At 34.1% G+C, this 14,645-nt stretch overlaps 3 protein-coding genes across 3 annotated transcripts; 1 reads left to right on the top strand and 2 right to left on the bottom strand.

Moving 5' to 3' along the window:
* Positions 1-243: 243 nt before the first annotated feature.
* On the bottom strand, positions 244-1,001 carry LOC133335140 (uncharacterized). The gene is made up of 2 exons (XM_061543443.1): positions 987-1,001; positions 244-549 (listed from the first exon to the last, which is right to left on the bottom strand). The coding sequence occupies exons 1-2, from the start codon at positions 999-1,001 to the stop codon at positions 247-249; spliced, it is 318 nt and encodes a 105-aa protein (XP_061399427.1). The 3' UTR covers positions 244-246.
* Positions 1,002-2,989: 1,988 nt separating this feature from the next.
* On the bottom strand, positions 2,990-3,817 carry LOC133335139 (uncharacterized). Its single transcript, XM_061543442.1, has 2 exons — positions 3,797-3,817; positions 2,990-3,333 (listed from the first exon to the last, which is right to left on the bottom strand). The coding sequence occupies exons 1-2, from the start codon at positions 3,815-3,817 to the stop codon at positions 2,992-2,994; spliced, it is 363 nt and encodes a 120-aa protein (XP_061399426.1). The 3' UTR covers positions 2,990-2,991.
* A 267-nt stretch (positions 3,818-4,084) lies between these two features.
* On the top strand, positions 4,085-4,352 carry LOC133335137 (uncharacterized). The gene has a single exon (XM_061543441.1). The coding sequence runs from the start codon at positions 4,095-4,097 to the stop codon at positions 4,350-4,352; it is 258 nt and encodes an 85-aa protein (XP_061399425.1). The 5' UTR covers positions 4,085-4,094.
* Positions 4,353-14,645: the final 10,293 nt, after the last annotated feature.

Here is a 14,645-nt window from a genome sequence, read left to right as displayed (position 1 = left end):
ATCACAAATTTCCGATCTAATTTAAAGCGTTTAACCGTGTCAAATGAAACAAAACATTTTTTGTGTAAAAAAAATTTTTGAAGCTTATGGATTATTTTTTGGCCTCCGGGAAAACATGATTCCGAAAATATGCCTCAGAGGACCTTTTGACCGCTAATAAGGCAATTAAAAACATGTTCACAATTATCACATAAATATAACATTTATTAACGATTCAACAAAACATATTCCAATGGGCTTTTCAATTTAGAAACGTTTACGGTAGACACGACGACGTTGGGTCTTGTAACGGTAACCATCATCAGCCAATTCAACAGTGGGTTGAGGAGCAGAAGCAGCTGCAGGAGGGATGTAAGTGTTGACGGGCTCAGAGGCAGCTACGGGAGGAATGTAGGTGTTGACGGGTTCAGGGGCCGAAGCAGCTACGGGTGGGATATAGGTGTTGACTGGAGCTGAAGGAGCTGGGGCGTGATAATCATAACCCGACGACAATTCGGAGACATCAGCCATAACGGCAGCAACCAAAGCCAAAGTTACAATAAGGAATTTCTGCAAACAAAATGTGAATATTTGCTCAGATTTCTAAATAAAAATATATATTTTTTTTATTAAATCTTACCATTTTATTGATTTTATGTAGTGTTTAATGTTTATTGCACAACTTCTGGAAAATGTTTGATAATATTTTACCCAAATTATTGAAGTTTTTATAGGAATTTGGAATTTAAATTTTATAATATATTATTTCTATTTAACAATTATAACATAAACTAAACGAAACTTCTAGTTGGATCCGAAAATAGACATTTCAATGTTTGATTTAAATTATGCCGCCACTGCTAATTTACCTTTCACTTTATTCAAATGAAAATCAAAAAACACTAAAGGTGTTTGATGAGTTTTTGTTTTGTTTAATGGTTAAGATGCAGTAGCTGAAACAACGAAGTCAGACTAGGAAACATCAAAGCTAACTTAAAGAAAATCACAAATTCTGCAATCATTGTGTATGGAAAAAAAAACAATAGATCACATTCTATAGCCTACTAATTAAATTAAGATTGCAATAAAACTGGACATACTACAAACTATTAATCATTATTAAAAGAAAATTTGCATTTCCATAAAAAATATCGACTGTCAGACAAAGTTCAAATACAAAAAAATCAGCCGTGCATTAATATAAATAGGCAGACTATTAGAAAAATTCTATATCACAAATTCATAAAGTGTTCTTCCAAAAACATCTAAAGAAAACATTTCAAAATGGTAAGACATTTAAAGGGTTTAAAAAAATATGACAAATTTTTAAAATATCTCTTTTTGAATATATATTTAGAAATTCTTCATTGTTACCTTGGCTTTGGTTGCTGCCGTTATGGCTGATGTCTCCGAATTGTCGTCGGGTTATGATTATCATGCCCCAGCTCCTTCAGCTCCCGTCAACACCTACATTCCTCCCGTGGCTGCCTCTGCCCCTGAACCCGTCAACACCTATATCCCACCCGTAGCTGCTTCGGCCCCTGAACCCGTCAACACCTACATCCCACCCGTAGCTGCCTCCGAGCCCGTCAACACTTACATCCCTCCCGCAGCTGCTTCTGCCCCTCAACCCACTGTTGAATTGGCTGATGATGGTTACCGTTACAAGACCCAACGTCGTCGTGTCTATCGTAAACGTTTCTAAATGGAAATATTGCCAAAAAATTGTTTTGTTGATTTGATAATAAAAATGTTATGTTAATGTGAAATATTACAATTGAAATTCTATTATTAGTCTTCAACAGTGAACTGCAAGTGCCGCACAAAACAGTAACACGTTAAGAATGGAGATATTTCTTAAGAATAAATCTTGAGATTTCCTATTTCCAGATTCGACAATTCCGATTGTTATATGGAAATGGACTTCCTCACTCAAAATGATCCGATACCAATGAGCAAAGATACGAATTTGTAGGTCATGGTCCGACATGAGGCGACGGTGGGGGGACCCATCGTTCCACAACTTCTGGTACCTCCTCCACAATATTGTGTAATATTTTACACATTAATATTTATACCCTACACAACTATGTTGTCAGGTATTAAAGCAGCCCCAAGAGTTTGTAACGCCGCGAAATATTGGCGATAGACACACCTTTAAGTTTACCGATGATATCACGACTAGTTTGTAAACACGATACAGGCCACAATTATAGACCAATCATCACGAAATTTTGGATGATGGATGGGTTCTGGCCAAAGAAGACCTCTATTGTTTTTGGTAATGATCTGTTAATATTTAGGGGCTGAAATGGACCAACAACTTAATTTTTGTCTGTTTTTTTGGTCACTCTAGAGGCCACAATTATGATCCGAACATCACGGAATTTTATAGAGAAAGGAGTCTGACCATAGAATTAGCATGAATATTTTGATGAAGATCGGTCAATATTTAGGACCCAGACTTTTGTGTGAAAAGTGAAAAAAATTGCATTCGATTGTGTATACACTAACTCCTAGAGGACACAAATCCAAGAGGATTGGATGACCTTTAAATTAACACCAATTATATTGTTGTATGTACTTGGTGTTATACTAAGATAAATCCCTATGAAATTTTAAAGGAAGTTCACGTTATGGTCAAGGAAAAAACCAACAAATTTCGGTGTTCATCAGATCAGGGACGTACGCAGGGGGGCGGCCCAGGTGCAAAAATTTGCACCTATGAAACCCCAAAATATAAAATTAACAAAATCTTGTCAATACTATATAGAATTTTTTTGTTCAAAATTTCAAAGCTCTATTAAAATACTGCGAATTCTACATAGACAAAGAATCTTATTCTGACCCAATAATTGTATTTTTAAATAGTATTACTGATTCAATTTTGTGTGTATTAAAAAAGGGAACCCAATTGTCCCGAATTACAAAAATTAATAGCTATTAATATTTTTTCACAAAACAATAACATTTATTTTAAACAAAACACAACAAGTGATATAACAAATTGACTTAGGCACGTTTACGGTAGACACGACGACGGTGGGTCTTGTAACGGTAACCATCTTGACTTACTTCAACAGTTGGTTCAGGGGCAGAAGCAGCTACAGGAGGGATATAAGTGTTAACAGGTTCCGAAGCAGCTACGGGGGGAATATAAGTGTTGACGGGTTCAGGGGCAGAAGCGGCTACGGGTGGGATATAAGTTTGAACGGGTTCCGAAGCAGCCACAGGAGGAATATAGGTATTGACGGGGGCCGATGGAGCTGGGGCAGGATAATCATAACCCGATGACAATTCGGAGACATCAGCCATAACGGCGGCAACCAAAGCCAAAGTTACAAGGAAGAATTTCTATAAGTCAACAGGAGATAAACATACTATTTTGTTGTATTAATTATTTTATTAATTATTTGTTATTAATTTACCATTTTTTAAGATTGATGTCTTTTGAATAACCACTGAAATAATTTTGATGATATTTTGCCAAAAAAGTTAATGTTTTTATACAAAATTTTCTAAGCAAATAAAGTTCAGCAAATTGATTCACTTTATTTTTTTAAAAATAGAAACTAGGTCACGCTATATTTGAAATATTATTTGTTTTAAAATAAGACCTTTCATCTTATTTCAATAAAAATGAGACAAACTAAAGTGATTTGCTTTGTCCATAAATGACCGAAATGCAGTGCCACCCCACAACAAAAGCGAAACAAGGAAATATTTCAATAACTATAACAACAACAGTTCATTGTTTTTTATTTATTATGTTCCAAATTTGTCGACTAAAGTTTTAATTTTCGGTTTAAAGAAATACAAACAAGAAGAAATTAATCATTTCTGATTGTTATTTGCATTTGTCACCGAATCATATGAAATATATATTTGAAAAAAAAAAATTAAATTAAAATAAAAATATTCTATAAATAGTAAACATATAAATGAAAACTTATATCACAAATTTTTTAAGTGTTTAACAAACAACATCCTATTAAAAAAAATTTTCAAAATGGTAAGTGATATTTTAGATAATTCCAGTTAAGATATAAAATTTATTCGGTCTTGTTATCCCTTAGAAATTCCTTATTGTCATTTTGGCTTTGTTTGCCGCCGTTATGGCTGATGTTTCCGAATTGTCGTCAGGTTATGATTATCCTGCTCCAGCTCCTTCGGCCCCAGTTAATACCTACATTCCTCCAGTAGCTGCCTCTGAACCTGTCAACACTTATGTTCCTCCCGTAGCTGCATCTGCTCCCGTCAATACTTATATCCCACCAGCAGCTGCTTCTGCCCCTGAACCCACTGTTGAATTGGCTGATGATGGCTACCGTTACAAGACTCAACGTCGTCGTGTCTATCGTAAACGTTACTAAATTACAGCCATAAATGTTTGAGGTGATCTGTTTTGATGTTTAATAAACAAATTGTTAGAATTCGTTAAAATTTAACTAGTTATGAATCTACAAACCACTGCCAACTCACATTTAAAAGTTTTGCAATAACTACAAGTAAAAATAGTAAACATGTCGTCAAGTTCGGTAGGTTCTGATAATATGAGTTAGACATTTAAAATATATAAAATTGGTCGAGACCTGTATATGGGGTCTATATCGTCATCATAAATGCAAACGGACGTAACTACAGAAAAATTCGAAATTGACTTTTTGTTTGATTATTGTTTGTTTAAGGGGACCCCCCATTCTCGGGGTCAAAAAAAATGTTTGATATAATTCGAATCTACACTAATTAATGAATGTCCCTACAAAATTTCAAGTGAAAATCTCAAGAACTCTTGAAGATATATCCGATGTATTGTGTCAGCATCAAGTGACGACTAAAGGGCTTCTCAAACTTTAAGGGAAACCCACCCTTTGAAGATTTAAAAGAGAAGAAAAATAATTTACAAAAAATTTTTGTTATTGTGTTGTTGTTGTTTTTTGTAATTAAAGAAATGTCCTTATTTTTTATGGTTTTTATTTTCTTAACTTGGTTTTTGGTCAAAAATCGGAGATTTTCCAAAAATATTTTTTTCAAAGGTCCGCCATTTTATTAATTTTAGAGCGAAGTCAATATTCCTAGTTCATATGAGAGCCAGACATGTACTCTTTCCAACACCGCCATAAAAATAAGAACTTTTTTTTTAATTACAAAAAACAGCAACAAAACAATAACAATTTTCTTTTTGTAAATTATTTTTCCTCTCTTTTAAATCTTCAAATATATATGTGCAAAGTTGCATTGGTATTGATTTACCAGCCCATTGAAAATCTTGAAAAATTAAAATCGTAAGAATTTTCTTCATTTGTTAACTTATCAGCTATAATCATAAATACTTGGTTTATTATCACAAAACCCAAATTGCCCAAAAATTACACTTTTCAGAAATTTACTTTATCTTTTATTAATTTATCATAAATTCATATTAAAAATCACATTTTTAATCAATTTTGCATAAGTAAAAGTGGAAAATCGATTTTGTACAGTCTTGACCAAATCGAAAGATCGAAAAGCGGACTTTTGAGTCAAAGGCAAAAATCGAAAAGTCAAAAAGACGACTTTTACGACCGACCACGTATCCCTATACTAGCATATACCCGCTACTTCTTTAGCGAATGTAGGATGTATTTAAAACCTTATACCGACCATTTTTAAAATTTTAGAACCATTTAGTACATATGTTCTCCTATAGTATGTTTTTCAAATCTACCTTTACATCTCAACCCTGCACACCCATTCAGACCGCAACAGAAATCAAAATTTGGTGTCATTTTTTACCCTTTGTACTCTTATAATATTTTTTTTCAAAAAATTTCAAATATAGGTTCACCCAAATCCAAATAAAGTATCAGTTAGTATACATTAATATACATTTCCATAACTAACTACTTTAACAATCATAAGTACGAATTTACAACCCTTCCCACATACCCCAATCTTAATTCCAAATTTCAGGATTCTATCGTTTCACCAAAATCCTATTTGTATAAACATTTAGTACCACACAGAACACATAAGTACAAATTTCCATTACTACCTACATCATGCAATCCAATTGAAATCATGAATTAGACAAAATCTTAATTGTAAGGTAATGCTAAAAAAGCAACCTCAGACAAAAAACTATAATTTAAACATGTATTAACATGTTATGTTATTTTCACAAAATACTGAATATGTCGGAAAAATGAAATTTGAGTACCATTTCATTTCATGATTCGAGCTCTAAAGGTTCACCTAAATCCAAATTTTACCAAATTTAGTTCCATTTAACACACATTCATATAATTTTCCATAAGTACCCGCCTCAACCATCCAACAGAAATCATATAACCGATTTCATTTCCATTGCTTTCCATTACCTTACACCTCATGAAAAGCTTATTTCCACAATTTCAGGATTTCAGACTTATCAACCAAATCCAAATAGTATCAAATTTAGTACACAGTAGTACGTTCCAAAACTCCCTATTTAACCCAACCATACTCCCCCCATAGTGACCCTAAATCCAGGGTGCGCAAAAATTCGCTCGCGAATGATTAAAAATGCATCGCCAAAAGAATGTTCGCACACACATTACAAAAGAATGAGAGCACACAGCAACGTTCGTTCGTTTCGTTTGGTGGTTGAAATTTTTTCTGACAATCTCTCACGAATGAAAACAAACATTCCCGAATTCTCGAGAATGCTCAAAACGGCAACAACAATAACAACAAACGTTCGTCACGACAGAGGGGTCTACGATCCGAAACGACCCGAGTCTTTCTCGGCCAACGTCTGTCACCTCAGCCCATTGTGTAAAAGCAATAGGGCTGTTACAACAACAACAACAAACGTTCGTGAAAGAAAACAACCCCCGATCTGTCTCGTTTCAGCTGGCAATGAAGATGGTTGTGTTATCGCTTGTTTTCATGATTTTGATCGTAGCATGTATTATTGCAGACGAAGTTTTTCGAGAGAGCAAGAGTTACTCTCACACACTTTGTGTCTGTGTTTGCATAAGTAATGTATGTTATAATTTAAGCGTAAATAAAAAATCTAATTTTTGTTTTGGTACGTTTATGTCAATTCGTACCTTTTGTGAACAAAATGTACGCTTGTTACAAAATTAAAAATATCGCAACTCTAATTACTCTCTCTTAAGAGAGAGAAACTCTCAACACCGATCCCGATCCCGGCAAATGTAAAACCACGCAAAAGAATATTCTTCAGCAAAGAATGCTCGCGAAAGAATGAATCGACGACGCTTACAGCGAAATTTTATCGTTCGTGAATTTTTCGTACAATGCGAAAATTCGCGAGAGACGGCAAATACTTGGGCATTCATTCTAACTTTGTCGTTCGGGATAAATTGAAAAGAGAAAGAGTGTATTTTAATCATTCTTCGCACCCTGCCTAAATCCATGTTTCAGGATTCCAGACTTATCGGTTCAACCAAATCCAAATAGCATCAAATTTAGTACACAGTAGTACGAATTTCCAAAACTCCCTACTTAACCCAAACATACTCCCCCCACAGTGATCCTAAAACCAAGTTTCAGGATTCCAAGTCTATCGCTTCACCCACAATTTAAATTGTACCAAATTTAGTACACATAGTACGAATTTCCAAAACTTCCCTTCTTAACCCAAACGTTAACTCCCACAGTGATCCTAAAACCAAGTTTCAGGATTCCAACTCTATCGCTTCACTTACAATTAAAATTGTACCAAATTCAGTACACATTTCAAATTTCTAAAATTTCCTACATATCTCAATCTTACACCTCAACAGTGATCCTGACTCCAAATTAATGTCTTCAAATGAATCCTGTCCCTAATCCTACATCTCTATAATGATTCTGACTCCAAATTTCATTGTTCCCGCTCTATCGGTGCACCCAAATCCAAATTGTAACAATTATATTACGATGTAGTACTTTTCGTACACATAAGTAAAACAATTCCAAAGCTACGTACATAACCCAATCCGACGGTAATGTTAATTTCAAATTTCAGGATTCAAGCTGCATCCGTTCCTCCAAATTCAAATTGTACCAAATTTAGTAACGTTTAGTACTTTTCGTACATATGAGTACACGCTTTCAAAACCATCTCCTTAAATAGACCCTACACTTCAACCCTAATTCGCATTCCAAATTTTAAGTTTTTTGAGCTCTATCCATTCAAATGCTACGAAATTGTAACAAATTTAGTACATTTTAGTACTATTCGCATACTTATAGTTCGAATGTCCAAAAAGCTCTTTGCTATATCTCTTGTACACTTCATCAGTGACCCTCGTTTAAAATTTAAGAGTTCGAGCTCTACCGGTTCGCCAAATACAAATGTTATCACATTTAGTACTTTTTCGTACCATTCTAGTACGAATTTCCAAAAACCCAGCCTAATCTGTCATCTTTGGACCAAGAGTGACTCTCTCTAGATTCTAGCTTCAGCCGTTTCGTCTGGGCGTTGATTAATCGTTAAATCAGTCAGTCAATCAGTGAATCCCTTTACTCTTTTATTAGTATAGATTGTACATCGTTGGTGGGACCCATATGTTGGAATTTTAGGTTTTCAGCAATAAAGAAATCATAACGTCGATTTATGCCTTTATTTCTTCAATACAAAGTCGATTAGTCTAAGAGTTTCTTTATAAAACGTACATACACATAATCTAAGGCTAATTCTCCAAATTAACTCTGACCTCGACGGAGGCGCGATTTCTTCCACCTATCATGAAAGTCAATAATATCTTATAGGCAGAATTAGGTAAAGGCATAAAAGGTTTCTGGTCGTAGAAAGTAAAATTTTTAAGAAACACATCGTGCTGCAATACGAAGAAAAAATAATTCCCAAAACATATTGCACTTATACCAAATACTCACATTATACGGACAGGAATGGTTTATATTGGTATATGGAGCAATATAATTAAATAACCGATTAAAAGCCAAATTTTTACGTTGATTTTTAAAAAACCCACAAGCCTCCCAGGTTCCATTGATCAGAGGTAATTTATTGCCGGTAGCAAATCCAACAAGTATTCCAACATTACACTTACGTATGGGTATCTGAAGAAGATGTGCAGTTATCGAAATACTTGATATTTTCCGTGAATTGAAAAATAATTTACAGGGGTCGAATTTAACGAAGTCCGGATCGTGTGCTTGACATTGTACGCCTTTTATTACAATTACACTGCCGCCATATAACTGTAAACGAAAGTAACTAAAGTTTGTTACCTAAAAAAATATTTAAGATAATGCTATTGTTTCCTACTTTTATAGATAGTGTGAATATTAGAAAAATTCTAAAGATGAATGCTGGGGCTAACATTTTTGTGCGGATTACTTTAATTTTATTGTTTGAGGACTTTATATAGACTAACTAGTGCTTATTTTGGAAAATTGAAAATTGTAATTATAAAATGGAAATTTAATGATTATTTAATTGCATACACATATTTATAAGCAAAATATATAGTATGTATAACAAAAATTATAAAATATTCAATATTATATAAAAAATAATTAAAAAAAAATAATTATATAAAAATAATGATAATTGGTCTGTTCGCGAATAGGTGTTCCATCTTGTTCCACCCATGCACTATGGGCCAGAGATCCAATTTTTCAATCATAATTAGGGTTATGGAATAATTAAATGCTATATATGAGGGATTCGAGCCGCTGATTACGACTCTGCATAAAAAATTAAATTGGGTGTTTAGAATTATGGTGGTCATATTTTTTTAAATTGAATAAATCGATTTATTTTTGAACACGTTTTTCTTGTTGTGGCTTAGTATATCTACGGCTTATACAAAATTCAGAAATAAAAAACAATATTTTTAAAGAAAGGGAAAGCATTTAAAATTATTTTTCGAAGTGTATGAGTTCCGGATTGTTTGCTTGACATGCTATGCGGTTTATTAAGTGTCATGTAAAACCAGTAAAGAAAGTAGTAAAGTCGGTCTGGGCCGACTATATGATACCCTTCACCACTTTGGGTAAAAGTCGTCGCCTTTTCGAAGGAACATTGACATGAAATGCTAGATCTATATCTAAATCTGAACCGATTTTCACGAAATTTAGCACACATCGTTCTAGACTTTATTCAGTACGCTATGCCAAATTTCGTGCAAATCGAAAAATATATAGGGTCTTTGGTGCACCATTTACCTAAAATCGGGCGAAACTATATATGAGAGCTATATCTAAATCTTAACCGATTTCCACGAAATTTAGCACACATCGTTCTAGACTTAATTCAATACGCTGTGCCAAAATTCGTGCAAATTTAATGATTTTCGGGGACTTTGGTGCACCATTTACCTAAAATCGGACGAATATATTTATAGGAGCTATATATAAATCTGAACCGATTTTCACGAAATATAGCACACATCGTTCTAGACTTAATTCAGTACGCTGTGGCACGTCGTTCTAGACTTAATTCAGTACGTTGTGCCAAAATTCGTGCAAATTTAATGATTTTCGGGGACTTTGGACCACAATTTACCTAAAATCGGACGAAAATATATCTAAATATATAGCCAAATAAGTGACTTTTGACAAATTTCATCAAAATCGGATTATAAATGCGACCTGTACTTTGTTACAATTTAACATCAACAGACGGACGGACGGCCATGCATAAATCGACTCAGAAAGTGATTCTATGCATATTCTCAAAAGGAACCATGGGTATATCTCGATTCCTTTTGCCTCTTACAAACATATGCACAAAGACATAATACCCTGTAACACAGTGTGGTGAAGGGTAAAAAAATAAATGGAAGAAATAAAAACTATTTAATAAATCTAGAGTTTCTTGATTTCATAAATAGGGGGATTGAAAGGATTCCTAAATAAAAACCAGTGAGGGGAGGAATATAGTCGGACGGGGCCGACCATATCATACCCTACACAACTACCACGAAAATAAAGTTTTCTGCGGTTCTATATTCTGAGCCTGGGCAATATTTCGTGATATGTGCACCATTTTTACCGATTTCGGATCAACAACTTCATTTCTAAGCCCGTCATATTTTCCAAAATGATTTTTCTTTGAGTGAATTTTTACGCCATAAAATAAAAAATTTGTCACTTTAGGTTTTGGTTGATTTGACCCTCGGAATATTGACCGATCATCATCTAAGTATTTGGTTAGATCCCCTTCACCTTGTAAAATATGTGATATTCTGTATATAATAATTGCCCCTAGAGCGACTAGAAAATCTGACAAAATTAAAGTTTTCGGTTCATTGCACCCCCTGAATGAAATCTCAACTTCACCGAAAACTATAGGCGTCATCCTTGACCATAATCGGAACCTTATGTACACTTTCAAAGCGATCAACGTGAAATTTCCGTCCTCTTATGGAGTAATATTAATACTATGCATATAGTCACCTTTACCTAATTACGTATAACACCCACATCAGAGTACATACAGCCATATAATTGGTATCAATTTGAAGGTCAACAACTCCTCTTGGATATACCACCAACTTCTAGGGTATATGTCCTTCAGGAGCAAGTATATACGCCCCAGAATAAAAATGTTGTAATTTTTCACACAAAAGTCAGGGTCCATTTGACCCATTAAATATTAAACGATCTTTATCAAAACAGGCATGCTTATTCTTTGGCCCGATCTCCTTCTCCATGTAAAATTTCACGATGGACCATACCTGAGGACTCTGGAGCGACCAGAAAAACCGACAAAAATTAAGTATTTGGTCCATTTCATCTCCTAAATATTAACCGAACTTTACCAAAAACAATAGGGGTCTTCATTGACCAGAACTCATTCTACATGCAAAATTTTGTGAAGATGTGCCCATAACTGTGGCCTGTATCGTGTTTACAAGTTATAATGGACAGACGGACGGACGGACACACATGTCTAGATCGACTCAGCTAGTCGAGATATGACGATCGGTATACATAAAGGTGGGTCTAGGACCAATTTTTCGAGGCGTTACCAACTTTTGGGGCTGCACAAAGCTATAATACCCTGACAACATAGTTGTGTAGGGTATATTGATTCCAGTATTGCCGATTATTTATATTTGTTTATTAAAATACTTTATATATACGACGTTATTCCTATAATTATTATCAATATACTTGATTGTACAGGAGATTACAATTATGCAATATTATTGAAAAAAAAACACTGTGGACGTCATTAAATAATCATTAATTTTCAATTTTAAATTTGCAAACTTAAATTTGGCAAAATGAATATTAGTCTATACAAATTGCTTCAATAATCAAATTTAAAAAAAATCGCAGAAAAATGTTAACCCCAACATATATGTTTCGTATCCTTCTAATATACACACTATTTATTAAGGTAAGGAACAATCGATATTTCTCATATACAAAACTTTACCTACTTCCATTTACAGTTATGTAGTGGCAGTACACTTGTACTGAAGAGCTTACAATGCCAAATACACGACAATCGTTAAATTCGACCTTTGTAAATTGTATTCCGAGTCGAAAAAACAATCAAGCCTATCAATAACTGGACGCATCCTCCAATTACCAATTCGTAATTGTAATATTGGCGTACTTGTGGGTCTTGCTAGCGGTAATAGTTTACCCGTGGTCAATGGAACTTGGGATATATGCGCCTTTATGGAAAATCGACGTAAAAATTTGGCATTTAATCGTTTGTTTAATTATGTGGCTCCTTTTACCAATATCAACCATTCGTGTCCTTTTAATGTAGGTTTTTAGAAATAAGTGACAATTAAGGAATTTGATATTATTTATATACATATTTTCGTATTGCAGCACGACGTGATTGTAAATAATTTGACTTTTGACAATCAAAAACCGTATATGCCTCTACCTAATGCTGTTTATAAAATATTTCTAACTTTTACGACTGATGGAAAATATCGCGCCTCAGTTGAGGTCAAACTTAATGTGGCGAATTAGACATATTCTAATAAATATATGGGTATGGAAGTTGTATATAACAGCAGTATGCTTATAATATTCACTTCGATCCCATACATTTGGATACCACACACAACTTTCTGTGTCTGCTTCTGTATTAAAATTGTGTAGTACTAAATCTAGATCAAGCTAATTCAATACTTTTGGCATACTGAATATTGTAGAAACGTCACCAGCGAAACACAGAAGCAGCTTGAAATTTCATAGGCAACTATGTTTTTTATTCGAAATCAAATATTTTGACAAAAAAAGTAGATAACAAATGACTTTACTGGATGACGTTATATATAGGCCTTGGTAAGGTGTATAAATATAAAGGATATGTTGGTCGATCGAATCCAGCAGTGAAGCTGTCAATATTTTTCTTTACGTTGTAATACGTTTAATTCGAAATAATTGATAACACGGGTACAGATAATATCTGTCTTCCAGTTCTACCTTATATACTCAAATACTGAACAGCAATAGTTTATCTCTGGCCAAGGGACATGAGACGCATGTGCCGTTTTCAGTACTTGACGTAAAAATTTGACATTGACATTGAATTCGTAATAGATGCCGTTGTATGAATGATAAATTGTATTGATGTAAGAGAATGGTTATGGCAGATGTACCAAAATTTGTATTACCACACAATCCTAAGGCTGATTCCACAGTGACATATGCATGCTTTTTATACCCTTCACCACACTGTGGTACAGGGTATTATGTATTTATGCATATGTTTGTAACAGGCAAAATGAAACAAGATAGACACATGGTTCCTTTTGAGAATATGCATAGAATCACTTTCTGAGTCGATTTATGCATTCCGTCCGTCCGTAGATGTTAAATTGTAAACAAAGTACAGGTCGCATTTATGATCCGATTTGTATGAAATTTGGCCCAAGGACGAACCCTATTGAAATTGGGAAAAATCGGTTCAAATTTAGATATAGCTCCCATATATATTTTCGTCCGATTTAAGGTAAGTGGGCTACCAAAGTCCCTATATATCTTTCGATGTGCATGAAATTTGGCATAGAGTACTGAATTAGGTGCAGAATGATGTGTTCCTTGTTTCGAGATAATCGGTTCAGATTTAGATATAGCTCCCATATATAGTTTTTTTTCCGATTTAAGATAAATGGTGCACCAAAGTCCCTATATATCATTCGATTTGCACGAAATTTGGCATAGAGTACTGAATTAGGACCAGAATGATGTGTGCCAAATTTCGAGAAAATCGGTTCAGATTTAGATATAGCTCCCATATATAGTTTTTTTCCGATTTAAGGTAAGTGGTGCACCAAAGTCCCTATATATCATTCGATATGCACGAAATTTGGCATAGAGTACTGAATTAGGTGCAGAATGATGTGTGCTAAGTTTCGAGATAATTGGTTCAGATTTAAATATAGCTCCCATATATAGATTCGTCCAATTCTATGTAAATGGTGGACCAAAGTTCCTATATATCTTTCGATTTGCTTGAAATTTGGCACAGCATACTAAATTAAGTCTAGAATGATGTGTGCTAAGTTTCGGAATATAAGTCCCACGATTTTACATAAAAGGTGCACCAACCTTCTAATGTTTGTGCAATTAACACGATTTTTTGTACAACGTATCAAGTTGAGACTTGAATAACGTTATTGCGTTGCGTTGAAATTGATGTAGATGCTGTCATAGCTTCCATATGTATTTCGAATGGATGTCTGAATGAA

The sequence above is a fragment of the Musca vetustissima genome, unplaced genomic scaffold (genome assembly GCF_032173495.1).
Source record: "Musca vetustissima isolate MV318-11 ecotype Yass unplaced genomic scaffold, APGP_CSIRO_Mvet_v1 utg74373, whole genome shotgun sequence".
NCBI lineage: Eukaryota > Metazoa > Arthropoda > Insecta > Diptera > Muscidae > Musca > Musca vetustissima.
Note: the sequence above shows the minus strand (reverse complement) of the source record. Positions and strands in the feature narration are given on the sequence as shown.

Coding starts and splice junctions, on each gene's coding strand:
- LOC133335137 (XM_061543441.1), top strand. CDS start 4,095: ATGGCTGATGTTTCCGAATTGTCGTCAGGTTATGATTATCCTGCTCCA.
- LOC133335139 (XM_061543442.1), bottom strand. CDS start 3,817: ATGATTAATTTCTTCTTGTTT. Junction 3,334..3,796: donor TGATTAATTTCTTCTTGTTT/GTATTTCTTTAA, acceptor GTTGACTTATAG/AAATTCTTCCTTGTAACTTT.